We start from the raw sequence: 17,943 nt of genomic DNA on the forward strand, positions 1-17,943 counted from the left end.
CGGAATATATTCAGACTCCTTGACTTTTTCCACGTTGTTACGTTACAGCCTTATTCTAAAATGGATTAAATTAAATGTTTTCCTCTTCAATCGACACACAATACCCTATAATGACGAAGGTTCACATGTGCCTTGTTGCAAACAGGATGCGTGTTTTGGAATATTTTTTATTCTGTACAGGCTTCCTTCTTTTCACTCTGTCAATTAGGTTAGTATTGTGAAGTAACTACAATGTTGTTGATCCATCCTCAGTTTTTCTCCTATCACATCCATTAAACTCTGTAACTGTTTTAAAATTACCATTGGCCTCATGGTGAAATCCCTGAGTAGTTTCCTTCCTCTCCGGCAACTGAGTTAGGAAGGACGCCTGTATCTTTGGAGTGACTGGGTGTGTTGATAAACCATTCAAAGTGTTATTAATAACTTCACCATGCTCTAAAGGGATATTCAATGTCTGCTTTTAAAATGGTTGCCCATCTACCAATAGGTGCCCTTCTTTGCGAGGCATTGGAAAACCTCCCTGGTCTTTGTGATTGAATCTGTTTGGAATTCACTGCTAGACTGAGGGACCTTACAGATAAGTGTATGTGTGGGGTACATAGATGATGTAGTCATTAACAAATCCTGTTAAACACTATTATTGCACACAGAGTGCAACTTATTATGTGACTTGTTAAGCAACTTTTTACTCCTGAATTTATTTAGGCTTGCCATAACAAAAGGGTTAAATACTTATTGACTCACGACATTTCAGCTTTTCATGTCTTGATTTCTAAAAACATAATTCCATTTTGGCATTATGGGGTATTGTGTGTAAGCCAGTTACAAACATTTTTCAATGTAATACATTTTATATTCAGGCTGTAACACAACCAAATGTGGAAAAGGTAAAGGGGTATGAATACTTTCTGAAGGCAGTGAAGGCCTATGGGCTAGGATACATGATGCATGCCACTATGATTTGAAAAAGTAGCAAAAGAAATGCATGCGCTGTTTGTTGCCTTTAGACTGCACACGCTGGGCATCATTCACAATGATAATATTCTCACCCATCAGACTATTCTCAATTTAATCTGGTCTTTACATATACTAAATAATCTATTTGTGAAATTAGTTTTGATTTAGAATTACCATACACCTGTCGGAACAGGGGCAGGGTAAAAAAGACGTAATCCATATGCACTTGAATAACGAATGGAGGATGCTTTCCCGCTGTTCATTTTCATGCCAGCCAGGTAGGTTACCTCGGTTATAAAGCAAAGCAATGTGCTTAATATAAGGAAAGTTGAGAAATAAATATAGTAGGCCTAGCCTATAGAAAGATGATGGGATCCTCCTCATTTTAATAGACAGCATCAAAACTTGTTTTTCTCACGCAATTGCACAGCCTATAGAAATGTTGCGCAACACGGGCTTATAACCCTTATTTCATTCCATGCATCAACCAGCTAAGAGGAGCTGGCTCTCTCTGTGCAACAGGTAATCCTATTCTGTTCAAACTCAATGTCAGGGCTGAACTGTTTGATTTGATTTCGTTTGCATTGATGTCAGAGTGATTAAATGGGACAATAGAGCCCTGAGTACCAGGCCATTAGCAAGTGGCCTAATGACCATCAGCGGCATCAGAGCACAGTTTTGGAGAAGACTAGTAACCATGACTCAACAGTCACATGGAATTTGACTGCGGTCATGACTCGTAACAGCCCAAGGGAGGACTATTTCTTTAATGAGCATGGCCTTATTTCTATTACAGCATATTGCATGACTGTCACTCATATTCCATTCACCCAGCTCAAGGTAACATCGATAGGTTTAAGCTACTACATGATACTCAAATTTGTCCTATATTCATCATGATGTTGCAACAACCTAGGCTACAAATTAAAGTTTATAATGTAGGTGCACATGTCGAGAGACAAATTGGAGTAATCAAGGTGACATTGACACATTCAATACCGCCTAGAAAGTTTCTATTGGACAAATTCAGGTAGGTCCCTCCCCGTTTCGTTCTGTTTGTAGTAGCCTAAACCTTAGCAAGCTAAACATCTGCACCTGAACCTGGCTGCCTCCTACAACATTTCTGCCCGTACAACTGCTACCAGGTCTCTATTTTACACCAGTAAACTGGTTTAATACATTTACTTATGTGCTTTGTTAAAAAAAACACTGTTCATTTGACAGTAACATGGGAGCTGCAAAACCTGTAACTGCAGAAGTGTGCAAAATGGCAGCCAGTGCATGGGTAAGGCAAGAGGAAGGTCATTCACACATGGACTCACAGGAGAAAACATGGCTAATCTAATCCCATTACGGAGGTACAAAGGAGAGCAGTCACAGTGCTCAGCCCACACAATGTGACAGCCTGTAGCTGCTCTGGATGGATGGCCTGTGTGCCTCTGCCATGCAGATGTATCATGCAGCATGCCCGGGGTGCTGTCTTCAACAGAGCCATAGTAATGTAGATAGTTGTTTTCAAATGCATTATTTCAAACATTGATTTATGGCTGTACTTGTGATGGCTTCCATTTAGGGTAGCCTAACTAAAATGATAAATAAACATTTTCCGCAACATTTTGCTCCCCCAGAAATGTCCTTTCGGCACAATAAACAGAATAACATACAGTATGTGTCTGAAATGAAATAGTATAAAAGGCTTGAGAATGGAAATTGACTTTACACATGAAGAAAAATTGACTGCTCACATGAAGTGAAGTGTTGAAAATCAATTTCCAATACCAACACCAATAAATTGCTGAATATTGCTTGATAAAGTAATGCCTTGTGGTATTATTGGTATGAAGCACTTTGCACTGACAACTGCATCTATACTGAACAAAAATATAAAACGCAACATGCAACAATTTTAATGATTTTACTGAGTTACAGTTCATATAAGGAAATCAGTCAAATGAAATAAATAAATGAGTCCCTAATCTATGGATTTCATATGACTGGGCAGGAGAGCAGTCATGGGTGGGCCTAGGAGGGCATCGGCCCACTCACTTGGGAGCCAGGCCCAGACAATCAGAATTCGTTTTTTCCCACAAAAGGGCTTTATTACGGAAATAAATTCTCCTCAGTTTCATCAGCTGTCCGGGTGGCAGGTGGCTGGTCTCAGGTGAAGAAGCCATATGTGGAGGTACTGTGCTGGCGTGTTTACACGTGGTCTGCGGTTTTGAGGCCAGTTGGACATACTGCCAAATTCTCTAAAACGACGTTGGAGGCGGCTTATGGTAGAGAAATGAACATTCAATTCCCTTGCAACAGGTCTGGTGAACATTCTTGCAGTCAACATGCCAATTGCACGCTCCCTCAAAACTTGACACATTTGTCTAAAGGCAAAAAACGCCCCTGCAAATTCCATCTCAAAAATGTGTACACAAAAAAAGAGGGCTGGTCAAAGACATCCATCTGTCTTTTTCCTGGGCTTTCCTCCGTGATACAAACTGCACTGGAAATTAAAAGGGACTTCTGAGAGTGGGAACCTTATACATTTATTTTTGCTATGTGCTCCATTTCATTATTGGAAAACACATCAGTTTGCCCCTGGTGTGAGAATTTCAGGGTACAGACAACTGATAAAGACGGGAATTGATTCCATCCAGCAGAGGTGTCTCAGTTTAGACCTGGAGCAAAATGTCTGTCCTTGCACTTTTCCTCCAGTATCTAAAGGCAAGTTGTCAAAGAGAAAACATCAATCTCTTGCTTCAGGACTTCTAAAAAGCAGTTTTTCCTCTACCTTATCATTAAATAGGGTGGCAGGTAACCTAGCAGTTAGAGCGTTCGGCCAGTAACCGAAAGGTCACTGGTTCGAGAACCCGAGCCAACAAGGTGAAGAATCTGTCGATGTGGCCTTGAACAAGGCACTTAACCTCCAAGGTCCACACAAACTCTCTTACAGGTGTCAAAACATAGCGAATTTAAATAACTTTTTGTTGGAACTTTAAACTATATTACATTTTTGCATTAACAGAATGCCAGAGACAGCCCTGAAAAGACAGTGAATCTGTATGTGAAAAAAAGGAGATAACAACTGAAGTGGAGAGAACAAGGTAAACAACATCATCCCTTTATGAAACCATTTGAGCACCAGCAAACTCTAACAGATATTAAAATGGCTCAGCCTGGGGATACCAGTGAGATATGCAGCCCACATATTTGGCACAAATGATGTAAAAGCCTGTAAATTCAAAAGAGACCACATTTTCTCGCTGCCCTTTTATAATCATTTTCAAAAGACCCTAAAGCAAGTATGTTACATCCAGAGCAGTTGGTGTGGTAATGGGTCATACTCATAGTGATGCATGTATTCTTAGTAAAACTGGCTTTGTTGTATTATCAATCTCAGCCAGCCAATGTTTTAGCCCACAAGTTCTTGTCACATCAAGCTAGCCCTTGACATGAGCCTGTAAAAGCACTTAAACATTATCATCTTTACATTTATCGATTTCTGAAGCCTTACATTATCAGGTTTTACCAGAGGAATCTATAGTAAGCTTGTGCATTGTTTTTGTTTTGTTGCGTTTGTGTTTTCCTCTCCTCTTATCATTTTGTGCTATGCAGTGGTGGCCTCTTCAGAGAATAAATACAAGTCTGTTCCAATTTCATGCTATCTTCTTACAAGTTAATTATGTGGAGGCCTACAAAGGACAAGAGAGGCTTTGGCAGAGGGACAACAGTCCAGGTCTCGTCTTTGTTGTTTTGTCTGTTTTGTTTCTTCTTCTCCCAGACACACTCTCCCTCTCTTTTTCTCTCTCTGCCTCTCACAACACAGGAGAATAATCTTCCCTGCAGAGAGTTTGGAGATAAAAACAGAGAGAGCTGAAGGGTCCTTGGCGAGCCCAAGGCAAGGAGAAGGTCAACAGGACTGCTAAGAAGGGCTGTTATCATCTTGGTAACATGTTATCGGGAAGCCTGCAGTCCTGGTTATTTACAGTTAGTGCTCCTTCTGGGTGCACACTTCAGTGCTTGGGGCAGGGCTGATTGAGCTGTAATGAGTTCAGGAACACAGGGACTGGGCAAAAGAAAAGGGGAGAAACAAGGGAGACTAGAAATCAACGGCCATACCAATAGGTCAGCAGAAAGAAAAAAAGTTTAACTGAAAATGCAAGTGGAGACAAAAGGAGAGTGAACTACTAGGATGGCTCTTCTCTCCATGCACGTCCTTCCATTTGAAACCAAACAAATCTCCCCAATAGAAGAGGAGAGGGCAGGGTCCCCAATGAGGCCCCTGGCAGGTAATCTGACAGTAAGTGACTCTTGACATTCAATACAGTGTGACAGAGAGGGAGGTGCCAACCCTCAGAGTCAAAGTCACAGGCCAAACTGAGGATCAACATCACTGCTATGAATTTGTCCGAAAATATTTCTATTTTTTTACCTGCACCTGTCCAGTATTGTGTGTTAATCGGATAGGCCCATAGTTAAGGGGAGGTTGAAGTGAATCTGAGAGTTGAGCTAGTCGGGAAGAGGATGTCTGTAAATCCCAGTGTGGTTTCCAACCATCAGGAGCAACGCTGAGGAAATCTCTCATTGTGAAACAGCTTTTCAATCTGGGGAATTACACAAAGTGCTGCTACTGTCAATGCACTGCCAGCTTTACACAAAAATGAAAGGACAGGAAAAAGGCTATATTGAAAGTCATTCAAAAGGCTTGGCAGAGGATCAGGTTTTTGTGCAATCACTCTGGCAAGCTGTACCCAAGCATGGTGCAACTACTTAAGAGAAATTAAGCAACAGAGCAATAAATATATATATAACAAAGTCAAAAGGTACAACAAAAATAAAATATTAATAATAACTTCTTTTTTTAAATACCAGAAAGGCAAAGACATCACAACCACAGACATCCTAATCTCTATTAAATGCATTGGATGTAAGACAAGATGCATATTTTGGACATATCAATTTACAAAAATCCTTTATCAAGAAAGAAAATAGTGAAGAGGGGCGTTTTGGCTACGAATTCTTCATCACTGCAGGAACTGCAGATCCCAGAGGTTTCCAAGAGCAGAGCACAGATTTAACATTCTTCAGAAGAGGGATGCAAAGTGTCCCTCTCATTAGAAAAAAATTGTTCAAATACTCAAATAGCCCTTATTCACAGCCAGTGGGCAGTCTCAAATTGTTTTTCTGGTAAATGTTGGAGTCCATAGAGGCATCTCACATTCGCTAGAAAATCCTTTCAAGTGTTTTGAAGAGACAAATCTCTCACAATGTGATGCCTATGTATGTGAAGTGCCAGGCTTGCATCAGAAAATAAGCTGTCTGTCATGATATTTTGACCACATAGGTTTTTATGTCCATCCATGTCAAAATCAGATAAGATTAAATCAATTTGTTGAGTTGTCTGTACTGCATATCATAGCAACGTGTTATTGGGAAATGGGATTAATAATTAGTTTAGTCATAACAATCATTGAGATATGCACATTAACCTACATCAAGACTAGTTGTTTAGCATTGAGCATTTCAATAAAATCTTATAGGCATACATCCACTATCCTCATGTGTCAAAATAAATCAGGGCAGAAACATTAAAAAGCGCTAAAATCCCATTTCTACCAAGATGGCATTCATAGGTGGTTGCCCCATCAATGAATATTGTAGCGGCAGAAATTGAATTATAGCCTAGCCTTTGAGAATATGATCGTCTAATAGCTTTACAACTTCTCTCCCAATCTGGCAGAACCCGGCCTGCATACCATGCACAGTGTTTGGCAGAGGGAAGACAGAAACAATATAAAGTCATTATCCTGGTAGGAAGCTCTGTCAAGTCTACCTACCCTGAAGCAACTGGTCATCACTAACAAATGCAAACCACTGAAAGCAGTTGTACCTGGCTAAATATCCTATATTCTATTCTGCCTGTGACACCAAAGTATCTCTGCAATATTTCAACTAAATTATTTTAAAGGGGATACATACTTACATTCAATATGAGATCTTGTTAAACCTGTATGTGGTGTACATTTCAATGTTGTCTACTCTGAATAGTGCAAGAGAGCTGTCTGTATCAAAATCTCATGTATTCTATCAAAATAGTCTATATTTTGCACTTCACTTTACAAACATATTCTGCGCATGAATTTGTGATATCAAACCAAACCTGACACATGAATGAAGCTCATCTCAGGAAGGCATTCTAAATAAATCAGCAAAATAAACAGAGGCAGCTTAAAAAACATGAACTGGTAAAGCGTTACAAATCCTTGCCATTTTCACAAACTGCACCCTCTTGCCTCAGATGAGAAATGACACATCTGCCTAGAAACTGTGTCTATGGAATCAGGATTGCTTGGAAATGAATTACTCCTTTATTACTACTCATTGGAGCTCTGCGTTCACACACCACAAGTGCAATAGAAGCTTGTTGCCGTCATGTTCACTTACAACATATTAACATCTGAGAGATTGAGGAGAAGCATGGACCCTGAGGACTATGACCCGAAGGCCCAGAATCCCCATACTACCATCTCTGGATCATTTAGAGACAACGAAAAACATGATTCATCACAGCCAAACATCCTGTACAAGCACATGTCAACACTAAAGGGGAGCAAGCCAACATCAACCTAAAATGCATTTTTATGTCTTTGTGTGCAGTTGAAGGAATTTGAAGGTAGTGTCACAAGCCATTGTTAACTAGTGTTAGCACAATGACTGGAAGTCTACCCGAACAGTATCCATCTGACTCTGGGTAAGTACAGTAGAAAAAAGGCTTACTTGCCAAACTCTAATACTATCCCTTTAAGTAGGCTACATAAGCAATAATGGCAATAAAGTGTACGACTGTTGCATTATAAAATAATATGCATAAATTAACCTTTTCTACCTATCGTTAAAGCACCACCATGTAGAGGAAACATTTGCCAGCAATGTGAATATTCTGTTCAAACAATTACCCTACAAATCTTAAAAAACGTATGTGTGGTTACTAGCATTTTGTGACATTTTGAGAACAAGAGGGAAGCTCAATATTTTTATGTATCTCAACAATCAACAATTAACTTTCAAAATATTGAAGATGTTTGTACTACTTCTGCCAGGAGAAGTGTCTGTGTCAGAGCAAACTGGGCCATGTGTTCCCTCTCTGATTAGATGAAACCAAGAGCGGCAGGCGAGAATGTCAGACAGGATTATCGCCCGTTTCATTTGCTCTGCTTTTGCACAAACCTGATATCACCTCCCCTGCCTCGCTCAGTGACATGGCACAGACACATATGATAACTGAGACTACTGTAGCTTGCAAATATTATGACACTAGATGGGACTCTTCTGAAACGTTTGCTCTGCTCAAACATGCAATGAGAAAATGGAGCAAGTATTCTTACAATATGTATTTTTTCTGTACATTATTAACATAGTATTTTACCTGTACAAAGTGTATTCTACAGACTAGCAAGGGGATTGGCAAGGATTCTGCTCATGCTGTGACCCTGGGTTAAGTGCAATGGCTGCCCATGTCTCTAGAGCTACAAAGCTCTATGCCTGCTTAAGCGTAGCACCTTAGTCTTGGGATGTTTTGTTTCCTTCAGGGCCATGCCTATATAACGACACAACACTCACTGGGTATCAGATGGGACGTAAAAGGAAATAAAAAATGGACAAAAAAAAGAGTCCAGAAAAGAGGGCGAGAAAGCAACGGAATGGACATAGAAAAATGTAATAATATAAATAAATATATTTTAACTCATAGTTATAAATGTTTGATAAATAGAATAAATCAAAAGGAATAGTCTAGCCGACTCTCACTTGACAGCCCAAATTTATCTCCATAATCTCCTCCCGACTTAAAAGAAGAAGAAGAAAAAAAACTAAAAAAATACAAAAGTGAAAAGACCATTTAGTGTTTTGGGCAGTGAAGCGAATCCAATACCAAGGACAAGTAAGGGAGACGGAGAGGCTAGATTTCCTCTCAATACATCAGAGTCATAGTCTAAGTGTTACTGCACAACAAAATATTCATCTGGAAAACCCATAACTCAGTTAAAGTTACAAAAGCTTATATAAGACAAAGTTAAAACATAAATTTTAGCCTATGTGGAATGGCTAGCTAGAGACTGTAAAATGCAATGACATCCAAAATTATACCAACGATCCAAAGATAAATAAGCAACGTTTACAGTATATCCTTAATTTAATTATATTTGGTTACCAATCTAATCAGAAATCACGATGCACAGCTTTAGATCTGTTTTTCCTTTTCAGAAGAAAAACAAGTTTTGTCTACTGCTTTCCGCTATGTTATGTTTTAATCACATTTTAGTCTTGGAATAAAACCAACACCAGGACTTCAGGAGTGGCACTGTAGCTCAGCCCTCTCCAAACCACTTGTGCTAAGCATCTTGCTTGATTGTTAAAGCGTTTCCTTCTTCTTTAATCAATGAAGACCCAACTGTCTTGATTCATGGGTACTCTGGAGTATATAAATGTCTTCTGACAAGCTTGACTGCATTTCCCCCCAGCATTCGTTCAGTTCCTGTTTAGTTTTTTCCCTCTCTAAATGTTGCTTTGGCTCTGGCTGTAATCACTCATCCTGTAGATGGGCTCTGCAATTGCAACATGAACACTTCTGAGAGAAGATAAGGCAAGATAGATTCCGTAAACTGCTTGGGAAAAGAAAAAACAATTAAACCTTCATCAGCAGTGAATAGTGCAGGAATTGTTCATAGTGTTTATCCTCATTAGTAATCTCTCTGCAGAATCCTTTTAGTCAATTTTTTACAGTTTTCGATTGTTCACTGATTCTAAAAATATTTTTTCATCTATTATCATTACTGTGCATGATTTCAAATCCACGTAGCAAATCCATGAAATGCTTCAGAGGTTCCATACTTTTTATAATGTCTATGGCGGATACATTCGTTTTGCATTTGGAAAGAATTTTATTATCAAGAATAAACATAAGTATATGCCCTACTTTTGCTTATTCAATCAGTTGCTACTTACTCCCCTCAGACTATGTTAACACATTTAGTTGGCATTTCAGAGGTATCCGTGTCATATAAAAACAAAACTTCCATTTAAAATTTAGTCTTATTTTGTCATTCTTTGATGTCATTTAGCAGTCAGCAGTGCAGAAAATGTAAATTTCATCTGTTACACTGTAGCCATGTAAAAGTTGCATAAATTACATTCGTTTTCCAAATTTGGATAAAACATTTACATCACAAACGGTTAGAAACACAAAATGCCACATGAATAAACATTACGGTACAGAAATTGTTACATTTTGGAAGGAAAGCCCTCCCTACACTCTTAGAAAAAAGGGTTCTTCGACTGTCCCCATAGGAGAACCATTTTTGGTTCTAGGTAGAACCCTTTTTGGTTCCATGTAGAAATTTTTGGGGTTCCATGTAGAACCCAGTGTAAAAGGTTCTACATAGAACCCAAAAGCCTTCTTCAAAGGGTTATCCTATGGGGACAACCGAAGAACCCTTTTAGGTTCTAGATTGCACCTTTTTTTCTAAGAGTGTATATGCGGCAGGTAGCCTAGTGGTTAGAGCGTTGGGCCAGTAACCAAAAGGTTGCTAGATCGAATCCCCGAGCTGAATTGGTAAAAATCTGTCATTCTGCCCCTGAACAAGCAGTTAACCCACTGATCCTATGCCGTCATTGTATATAAGAATTTGTTCTTAACTGACTTGCCTAGTTAAATAAAGGTTAAAAAATAAATATGCAGTGTTATCTCAGTAGGAAAAACAACACTATGCCTTGTCTGATAGGTGGGCACAGGATTTGCCCAGAGCACGAATGAGGTGCATCAGCCTGATATTCCATGAAAATAGTGAAAGCGAGTGGCAGACGCATGCAGGCAAGACAGTTGATGAAGTGTGAAGGGAAATGGCTTCCAACAGCAGTGGATGCTGTGGTGGACTCAAGTTATCTGCATAGCAAATACAAAAGCACATCCAGGTCTGTGAAAAGAGCATCTGTTTCGACTTGATAAATCACCTTTTCTTTCTTCAGTTAGACTTTTTCCTTGTTCTCTGGCATACCATCATAATATCCCTACTTCTTTATCTGTCTTATTACTAATTCCCTCAACTCACATGACAATATCAAAGCTGTGGCCTGAGAAAGAGGAATCATGCTAAATAAAAACAGCAGTGACTTACAATAGGTCTATAACAAAATACAAAGTGTGCTGAACTGCTACTTAGACAAAAGATGTTGGCAATTACAGGTGATTTTGGATATTACAGCTGAACTCATAACAATCAATGAGGCTTAATGAGTTGTGTCTGCAGTCAGTGTGAAACAAGTCAATTAGAAGATTTTACAGGTGCTGCATATCCCACAAAGGAAGGTCACATGAATATGTGAGTCAGAGTTCTGTTGTAGGGTACCGTACGCTTATCAATTAACCTTACTAAATATCTGCGATCTCCAAAGGCTTTACTTTGATTCGGTCTCCCTCTCCATGCAACTCGATGTCTGAAGACCGAGTTCAGGCAATAATCAATGATGGCTTAATTACTTCTGTGAATGGTCAACAGGAACAGTAAAACAATATGCTAACACTGTCAGTGTCATCCTTTAATGAGAAACACAGTGCTGGAGGCAATCAAGCCATTGACCACCTAAATTCAGAATCCACAAAAAGATGTAGGATTCAATTGAATACCTACAGGCAGCTCTCAAAGTTCATCATTAGATCTGACAAGTACTTTATTATTAATATGAGCTACAGAATGGTTTAGCTAAATCCTAATTGTGCACAGATGGATGCACAGGTTGAATTCTGGAAAATGATTCACTGTTTGGAATATTTCTAATTTATTCTAATTTGACAGTTAAGATTATTTCTGCTTATTCGTAAAACTAATGCAGCTCATTTGATTTGTGATTGGTGACTAATATTACCAATGTAAAGAATTATGTTTCAAGCACTAATCGCGCTTTCACATTAAAGCAATGCCATAATTCTGTCTGACATTGATAGAAAATAACTGTCAAACATTTAATTTCTCCATGTACACATCGCAAAACTAATGATAAAGGTCCAAGTAATAATAGATACAAATATGTTCCTTTTTCTAAATAAAAACCCATTGATTAATAAACATCCATAACAAAAATGAAATTGATGGGCTAAAGAGATCATTATAACTATTAAAACTCAATTAGCATATAGAAGTCTATGAAAATTGACATTGTTTTTCATACCTTATTTTTCTACACTATCAAAGTCTGCATTTTCTTGTATTATCTTAAAAAGCAAAGGAAGGGAGGACTGCTGAAGCTAGTGTGACTCAGAGACCTGTGGGCTGCAATGCCTATGAAAATATATACCACTGACATAATCTGCATATGGTTGACAAGAAACTGAATTATGTCTCATCTAAATGTAAATTAGGGGTTTTATACATTTAGTAAACGGCTTACATCACCGTAGTCTGTTTTAATAAACCAATTAGAATTTATTACCAGGGATACTAAAGAAATAAAATAAAATCTCTAGTTTCTAAAATGTATGCAAAATGTTGACAGCTGTCGTACAAAAAAAGTGGCAATATTGGCAGCATGAACCTCACTGAGTGATATCTCCTTATAAATTCAAATAAATGTCTGCTTGAATTCACATGTTTCAGGCAATAAATTATGTTTGAGGAGAAGTGATCCATACAGTGATCCGTACAGTAGCCTCTATAAGGGTATTCAAATGTTCTTCCTGTCAGTGTCATATTATATAACAAATGCATGAATTGGAAATGTGAGACCTTCACAGATATCACTGTCACTGCATGGAATATGGATGCTAGTTATTTGACCATGCAGTGATACTGTCTAGATATTGATGTAATCTAAAGGGTAAATTTAAGTACTACATCAACAGTAGATATTCAACAGTAGATATTGATCTTGAATCTTCTTGGCAAAAGAACATGTTTTAAATATGCTTACACCTTGGTAATATGAAAGGCATTCTTCTTCAGTGAAAACACATTGATATTGAATGTGTGTTGCTACTCAAGGTAGGCAATGCCAAATCGTTGGATTATGAATAGTCCTCTTTGTTTCTCAATTCCACCAACAAAACAAACCACAATTCTTTACGGACAGTGAGGGCTAAGTCCTGAAAAAAACATATCACTCCTTGTGAAATTTATTGACAGATACTCACCATATGACCGCTGAAGTAAAAAATTACTTTTTATCATTTAATCCTTATAGGAGACATGTTGGCTTATAAGTGGTTAAAACAGTTAGCCTAGCTGCAGTGTTGCTTCGTTGAAACAGCAACACAACATTAATTTGACATTAGCGTAGTTCAATTCCTCTCCGTTTCCAACTTTAGTAATGCATTTACTGGAAAGAGATTAATATCAATTCCATAAATCATTCAGGAGAATTTCCGGACCTAGAGACATCTGGGTAATGTTATACATGTTAGCGGATCTCAGTCTGAGAGCTCAACGCCCATTAATCAATGTCTGAGGTCCTCCGAGCATGTCATCTGGGAAAATAAGGAAACTTATTTAAAAACCCGTAAGAAACGTAAGTCTCCTGATTATTTATTAATATCCATATCAACCTCCTAAAACATATGTTTGTCTACTCTCCCCTCTGTTCACTCCCCTTTGACAGGCCACATGCATAGCCATTTTAATCTTCATTTATAACTCGGGATCGAGCATAACACTCCCTTTTAGACAAATCCTCAAATCCTCATGGCTTCCCAGATCTTAGTTAGAAGCTCTTTGTTTATCTCTTAACTTTCAAACCTCTCACCTGTTATGTGGTGCCATGGTGTGACTGACAATATCATATGATATTATAGTAATACCCTATCATATGAATTCCATTTGATTGACAGTGCCGTTCAGTAGTATAAGCTTACCTTTAAAAAAATGGTGTCTAATAAACCTCTAACCACTTGTTTATTCAGTATTATTTATGGGAGAAAAACACATAGATTCTTCTCAGAAGTTTCAAACTCTATCCAAATAAACAAAGTCAAAAAATAAAAATCAACTTAAAAAGTCTATCCTCTGACAGCTGGGCCAAACAGCACAGAATCACAAGTTAAACTTCATCTCTGCACAGCCAGAAATTGGTTGCCTGCCAAGAATATGAAAGCTATGTCTCATCTGTTGAAGACCCTGAACCTAATCTCCCAGCAGAGAATGATATTGTGAATGTTCCACAGGCCCACTGATTCACTGTCACTCCAGCCCAGAGCCGCTCTCTTTGCTGCCCACTTGACCTTGTCACAGCGGAAAGCACTTTATTTTCATTGCAGTGCCATTCATTTGGTTGAAAAGTTCAAAACAAAGGCCATTTACAAAGCATTCTGGAACATATTAACTTGTTTAATTACAGTCTTCAACTGGGAAGATGGACAAGGTAAAAGAGCAGTGACTCATTTAGAACCATTACATTTTTTTGTTACCCTTTTCTATAGCTAATTAACCATTAAAATACACAATCAAAGAAATGATTTAGGCCTAGTTGTATAGAATATTCTGCTTTTATTAATAGGCAATATTTAATATAATTTCACTGCTTCGATATGATGCAATTCAAATCACAGAAACATACCTAAGGAAATAAAATGGTTTCGTAACTGAAGTATATGAGATCTGTAAAGGCGGATCAGAGGATCGCACTACAAAACAACCTGTTTGTGTACATGTGGGTCTTCCTGTATATTAGTAAACAATAAAAAAAAATAGGCTGAAAATGTAATACAGTACCCAGAAATGTGGTATATAGTGACGAATGACCTGTCAACCTGCCTTGCACCAGCAGGCATAGCCTACATTATATTCATTATTTACTATAGCCTAAGTCTTATACTGCCCTTTTTAAATTGAGGGATGACAATAATGTCATCATAGAATGATCACTTGATAACACTGGATTGTTTTGTGATCAAAATAGAATTACATAGCCTATAACTAATTAAGCTAGGTAAAGGAAATTCTAAGTTAGCATAATTAGCGTAGATAAGCCTAGTCTATGGATATATTTACAAATATTGTGATAAATCTATCAAATGTTGCAGTAGTTTAAATTGTGATATTACACCTCATTACAGTTTGTACTTACCACTCTCGAAGCAAGCATCAAAGACAAGGTGGCCTTTCCGTGGAACTCCTGTGTATCCTGGTGGAGTCACCATCAGCTTGTTCACATTGCCCACTAAGGCATCCTCTCCTCCAGCTTCACTGCCTAGGACAACCACATATCACTTGTCAAACAACTTAATCTGAACTAATATCTATTAAACACCCCACCATTCTAAGGATATCACATGCGGTAAATATCATATTAAGGCTAGATATCTCAATATTTTCACACTTTGTGCCTTATCAGAAGTAGATAGAGTATGACAAGATTTCTTTTGTGCATCAAATGTGGCTTGCCTGCCTTACGCATAGTAAGTAAGGCATGCTGTTGGCAAAGCCTTAACTGAGGTCGCCTTGCAGAAATATATCTACTTGTATTGTATTAGAACTAAATAAAAACCTCAAGACAACAAAAATGCGTGAAATTATTTATTTTGGTGTGTTCAGAGATTTCACTATTGTAAACAAATGGTGTTACTAGCTAAAACTTCACAACCTTTAAAAGCTATAGCCAGGTCTAACAAGTGCTTTTGGCCTGCTTTGTTGACAGGTGCTAAAGCAGGTGGTTCACACACCTATTAATATAACGCATTGTCATCCCTACTGCCTCAGATCTAGCGGACTAACTAAACACAAACCCTGCGTTTGTAAATTATGTCTGAGTGTTACAATTTGGAGTGAAACAAACTGTCCTTTACCTGCAGATAATGCATTAATAATTATCAAGTGTCCCTGATAGTGTTGCATTTAATTACAGTATAGCCTAGGTAGCTAATACCATGCCATGTCATGCATGTTAACCTATACATGTGGATTAGGATTTAACTCTATGAACTCAGGTCTTGTAATTGTAGACTAGAAAAGGACATTTAAATGTGGTGTGCTTGCTAGTCTTGAAGTATTTATGGTTGTGATATAGTAGTAGTAGTGACAGCAATGGTATTAACAGGGTTTTCAAAGGCTATGTGTTAGTTATAGTAACCTATTTTTGGGTGGTTTGTAGGTGTGGAGTTGTTATAGTCAGTGGTGTAAAGTACTTAAGTATAAAATACTTTAAAGTACTACTTAAGTAGTTTTTGGGGATATCTGGGCCTGGTTGCATAACATATCTTAAGGCCATACTTTAGGGCTCTTACCATAGTTTGAAGGCATGCATGGCAGAAAGAGTATCTGGCCTGATTCACTGACTAAATGTCTCTTCAAAGTGATCCCATTTATTTTGTTAGATAGCAAAACTTTCACAATCAACACAGGATAACAAAATTGCTTCAGAAGAAAATAAACCAAGTTTGTAGCCATGGATTTTGCACCTTCCAATGTTCAGCTAAGTACCCAGTTGGTTGATGTTTTCCTTTTGTAAACAGGCTGATGAAAGCAACATTCACCTCCACAAATGCTGTTTACACTGATATCCATACTGAATTAAGCAGTTAAGGGACCTCATGGGCACCCTTAACTTTTTCACTTAATTTAAGGGGGACATTCACCTTAAAATGTTTTGTGCAAGTGACTTACAGTTAAGAAAACATTAAGGGAAAAGATGAGGGGGAAATTAACTTCAGATGTTTTATGCAACCGAACCCTGTACTATTTATATTTTGGACAACTATTACTCCACTACATTCCTAAAGAAAATATGTACTTTTTACTCCCATACCTTTTCCCTTACACCCAAAAGTACTTGTCATTTCGAATGCTCAGGCAGGACAGCAATATGGTCCAATTCACACACCTATTAATATAACGCATTGTCATCCCTACTGCCTCAGATCTAGCGGACTAACTAAACACAAACCCTGCGTTTGTAAATTATGTCTGAGTGTTACAATTTTTAAAAAACAAGAAAAGTGTGCCGTCTGGTTTGCTTAATATAATGAATTTCATGTATAGCATTTACTTTTACTTATTACTTTTTCACAAGTATGACAATTGAGTATGTTTTCCACCACTGTACTTAAGTACACTTAAAGCCATACACTTTTAAACGAATAGTATCACTTTTACTTGAGTCATTTTCTATTAAGGTATCTTTACTTTTACTTAAGTATGACAATTGAGTACTTTTTCCACCACTGATTATAGTGGGATAGTATAGTAGGCTAGAGTGAGTGCTATGTCATCATTAGGTGTTTTTATCCTGTCAAAATATTTTTGTTTGAACATCCTGAAAGTTTTGTGGCAGTAATTTCAGTTTAGAGTGTTGAAGCCTGCATTCCATCATTGAAATGAACGGGGATACGATACATTTTATAGTTTATGAGGTAATGGTATAAAAAGCTGAATACAAGCACACTATTCCAGACTGGTCTGCTCGTTTTAGAGTTTGAATGGCTTTTCTAGCTTAAACGGTTGAAGACTAGCCAGAATTTTTCCCCATTCAAGTCTATGGCCCCTGAAATGCATTGGGATTAATACAAACATGGTTGTAGTGTGAAAAGTACAAGTAGTATCAAAGCAACAGTTCCAGTGCCAGTCTGCATGTTTTAACTGACTTGCCTAGTTAAATTAAACACTTAAAAACAATTAATAGTATTCCTTTAATAGGCAACTCAACTGCCTGGGAGAGCATATTTTTCAAGAGTTCGTAAAATTATAAAACATATTAGTCATTTCATCATTATTAAATTATGTTTTAGAAGTCAACAAAATTTTACAACCTTGTAATTTCCCATTTTATACACAATTAGTAAAAAAAAAAATTGGGTAAATTAGGTTCGGTTTTGCACACATTCAAATCAAATCAAAGTTTATTTGTCACGTGCGCCGAATACAACAGGAATGAAATGCTTACTTACAGGCTCTAATCAATAGTGGGAAAAAAAGGTATGTGTGTGTGTGTGTGTAGGTAAGTAAAGAAATAAAACAA

At 37.7% G+C, this 17,943-nt stretch overlaps 1 protein-coding gene across 1 annotated transcript in view; it reads right to left on the minus strand.

The window, feature by feature from the left end:
• agbl4 (ATP/GTP binding protein-like 4) overlaps positions 1 to 15,387 on the minus strand; it is a 182,547-nt gene extending 167,160 nt beyond the window's left edge. The window contains exons 1-2 of the mRNA XM_039001677.1: positions 15,384 to 15,387; positions 15,058 to 15,180 (exon numbers count right to left, since the gene is read on the minus strand). Of these exons, the coding sequence (XP_038857605.1) occupies positions 15,058 to 15,180; positions 15,384 to 15,387 (127 nt within the window). The remainder of the gene's footprint in view (positions 1 to 15,057; positions 15,181 to 15,383) is intronic.
• Positions 15,388 to 17,943: the final 2,556 nt, after the last annotated feature.

The sequence above is a fragment of the Salvelinus namaycush genome, chromosome 10, assembly GCF_016432855.1.
Source record: "Salvelinus namaycush isolate Seneca chromosome 10, SaNama_1.0, whole genome shotgun sequence".
Classification (NCBI taxonomy): Eukaryota; Metazoa; Chordata; class Actinopteri; order Salmoniformes; family Salmonidae; genus Salvelinus; species Salvelinus namaycush.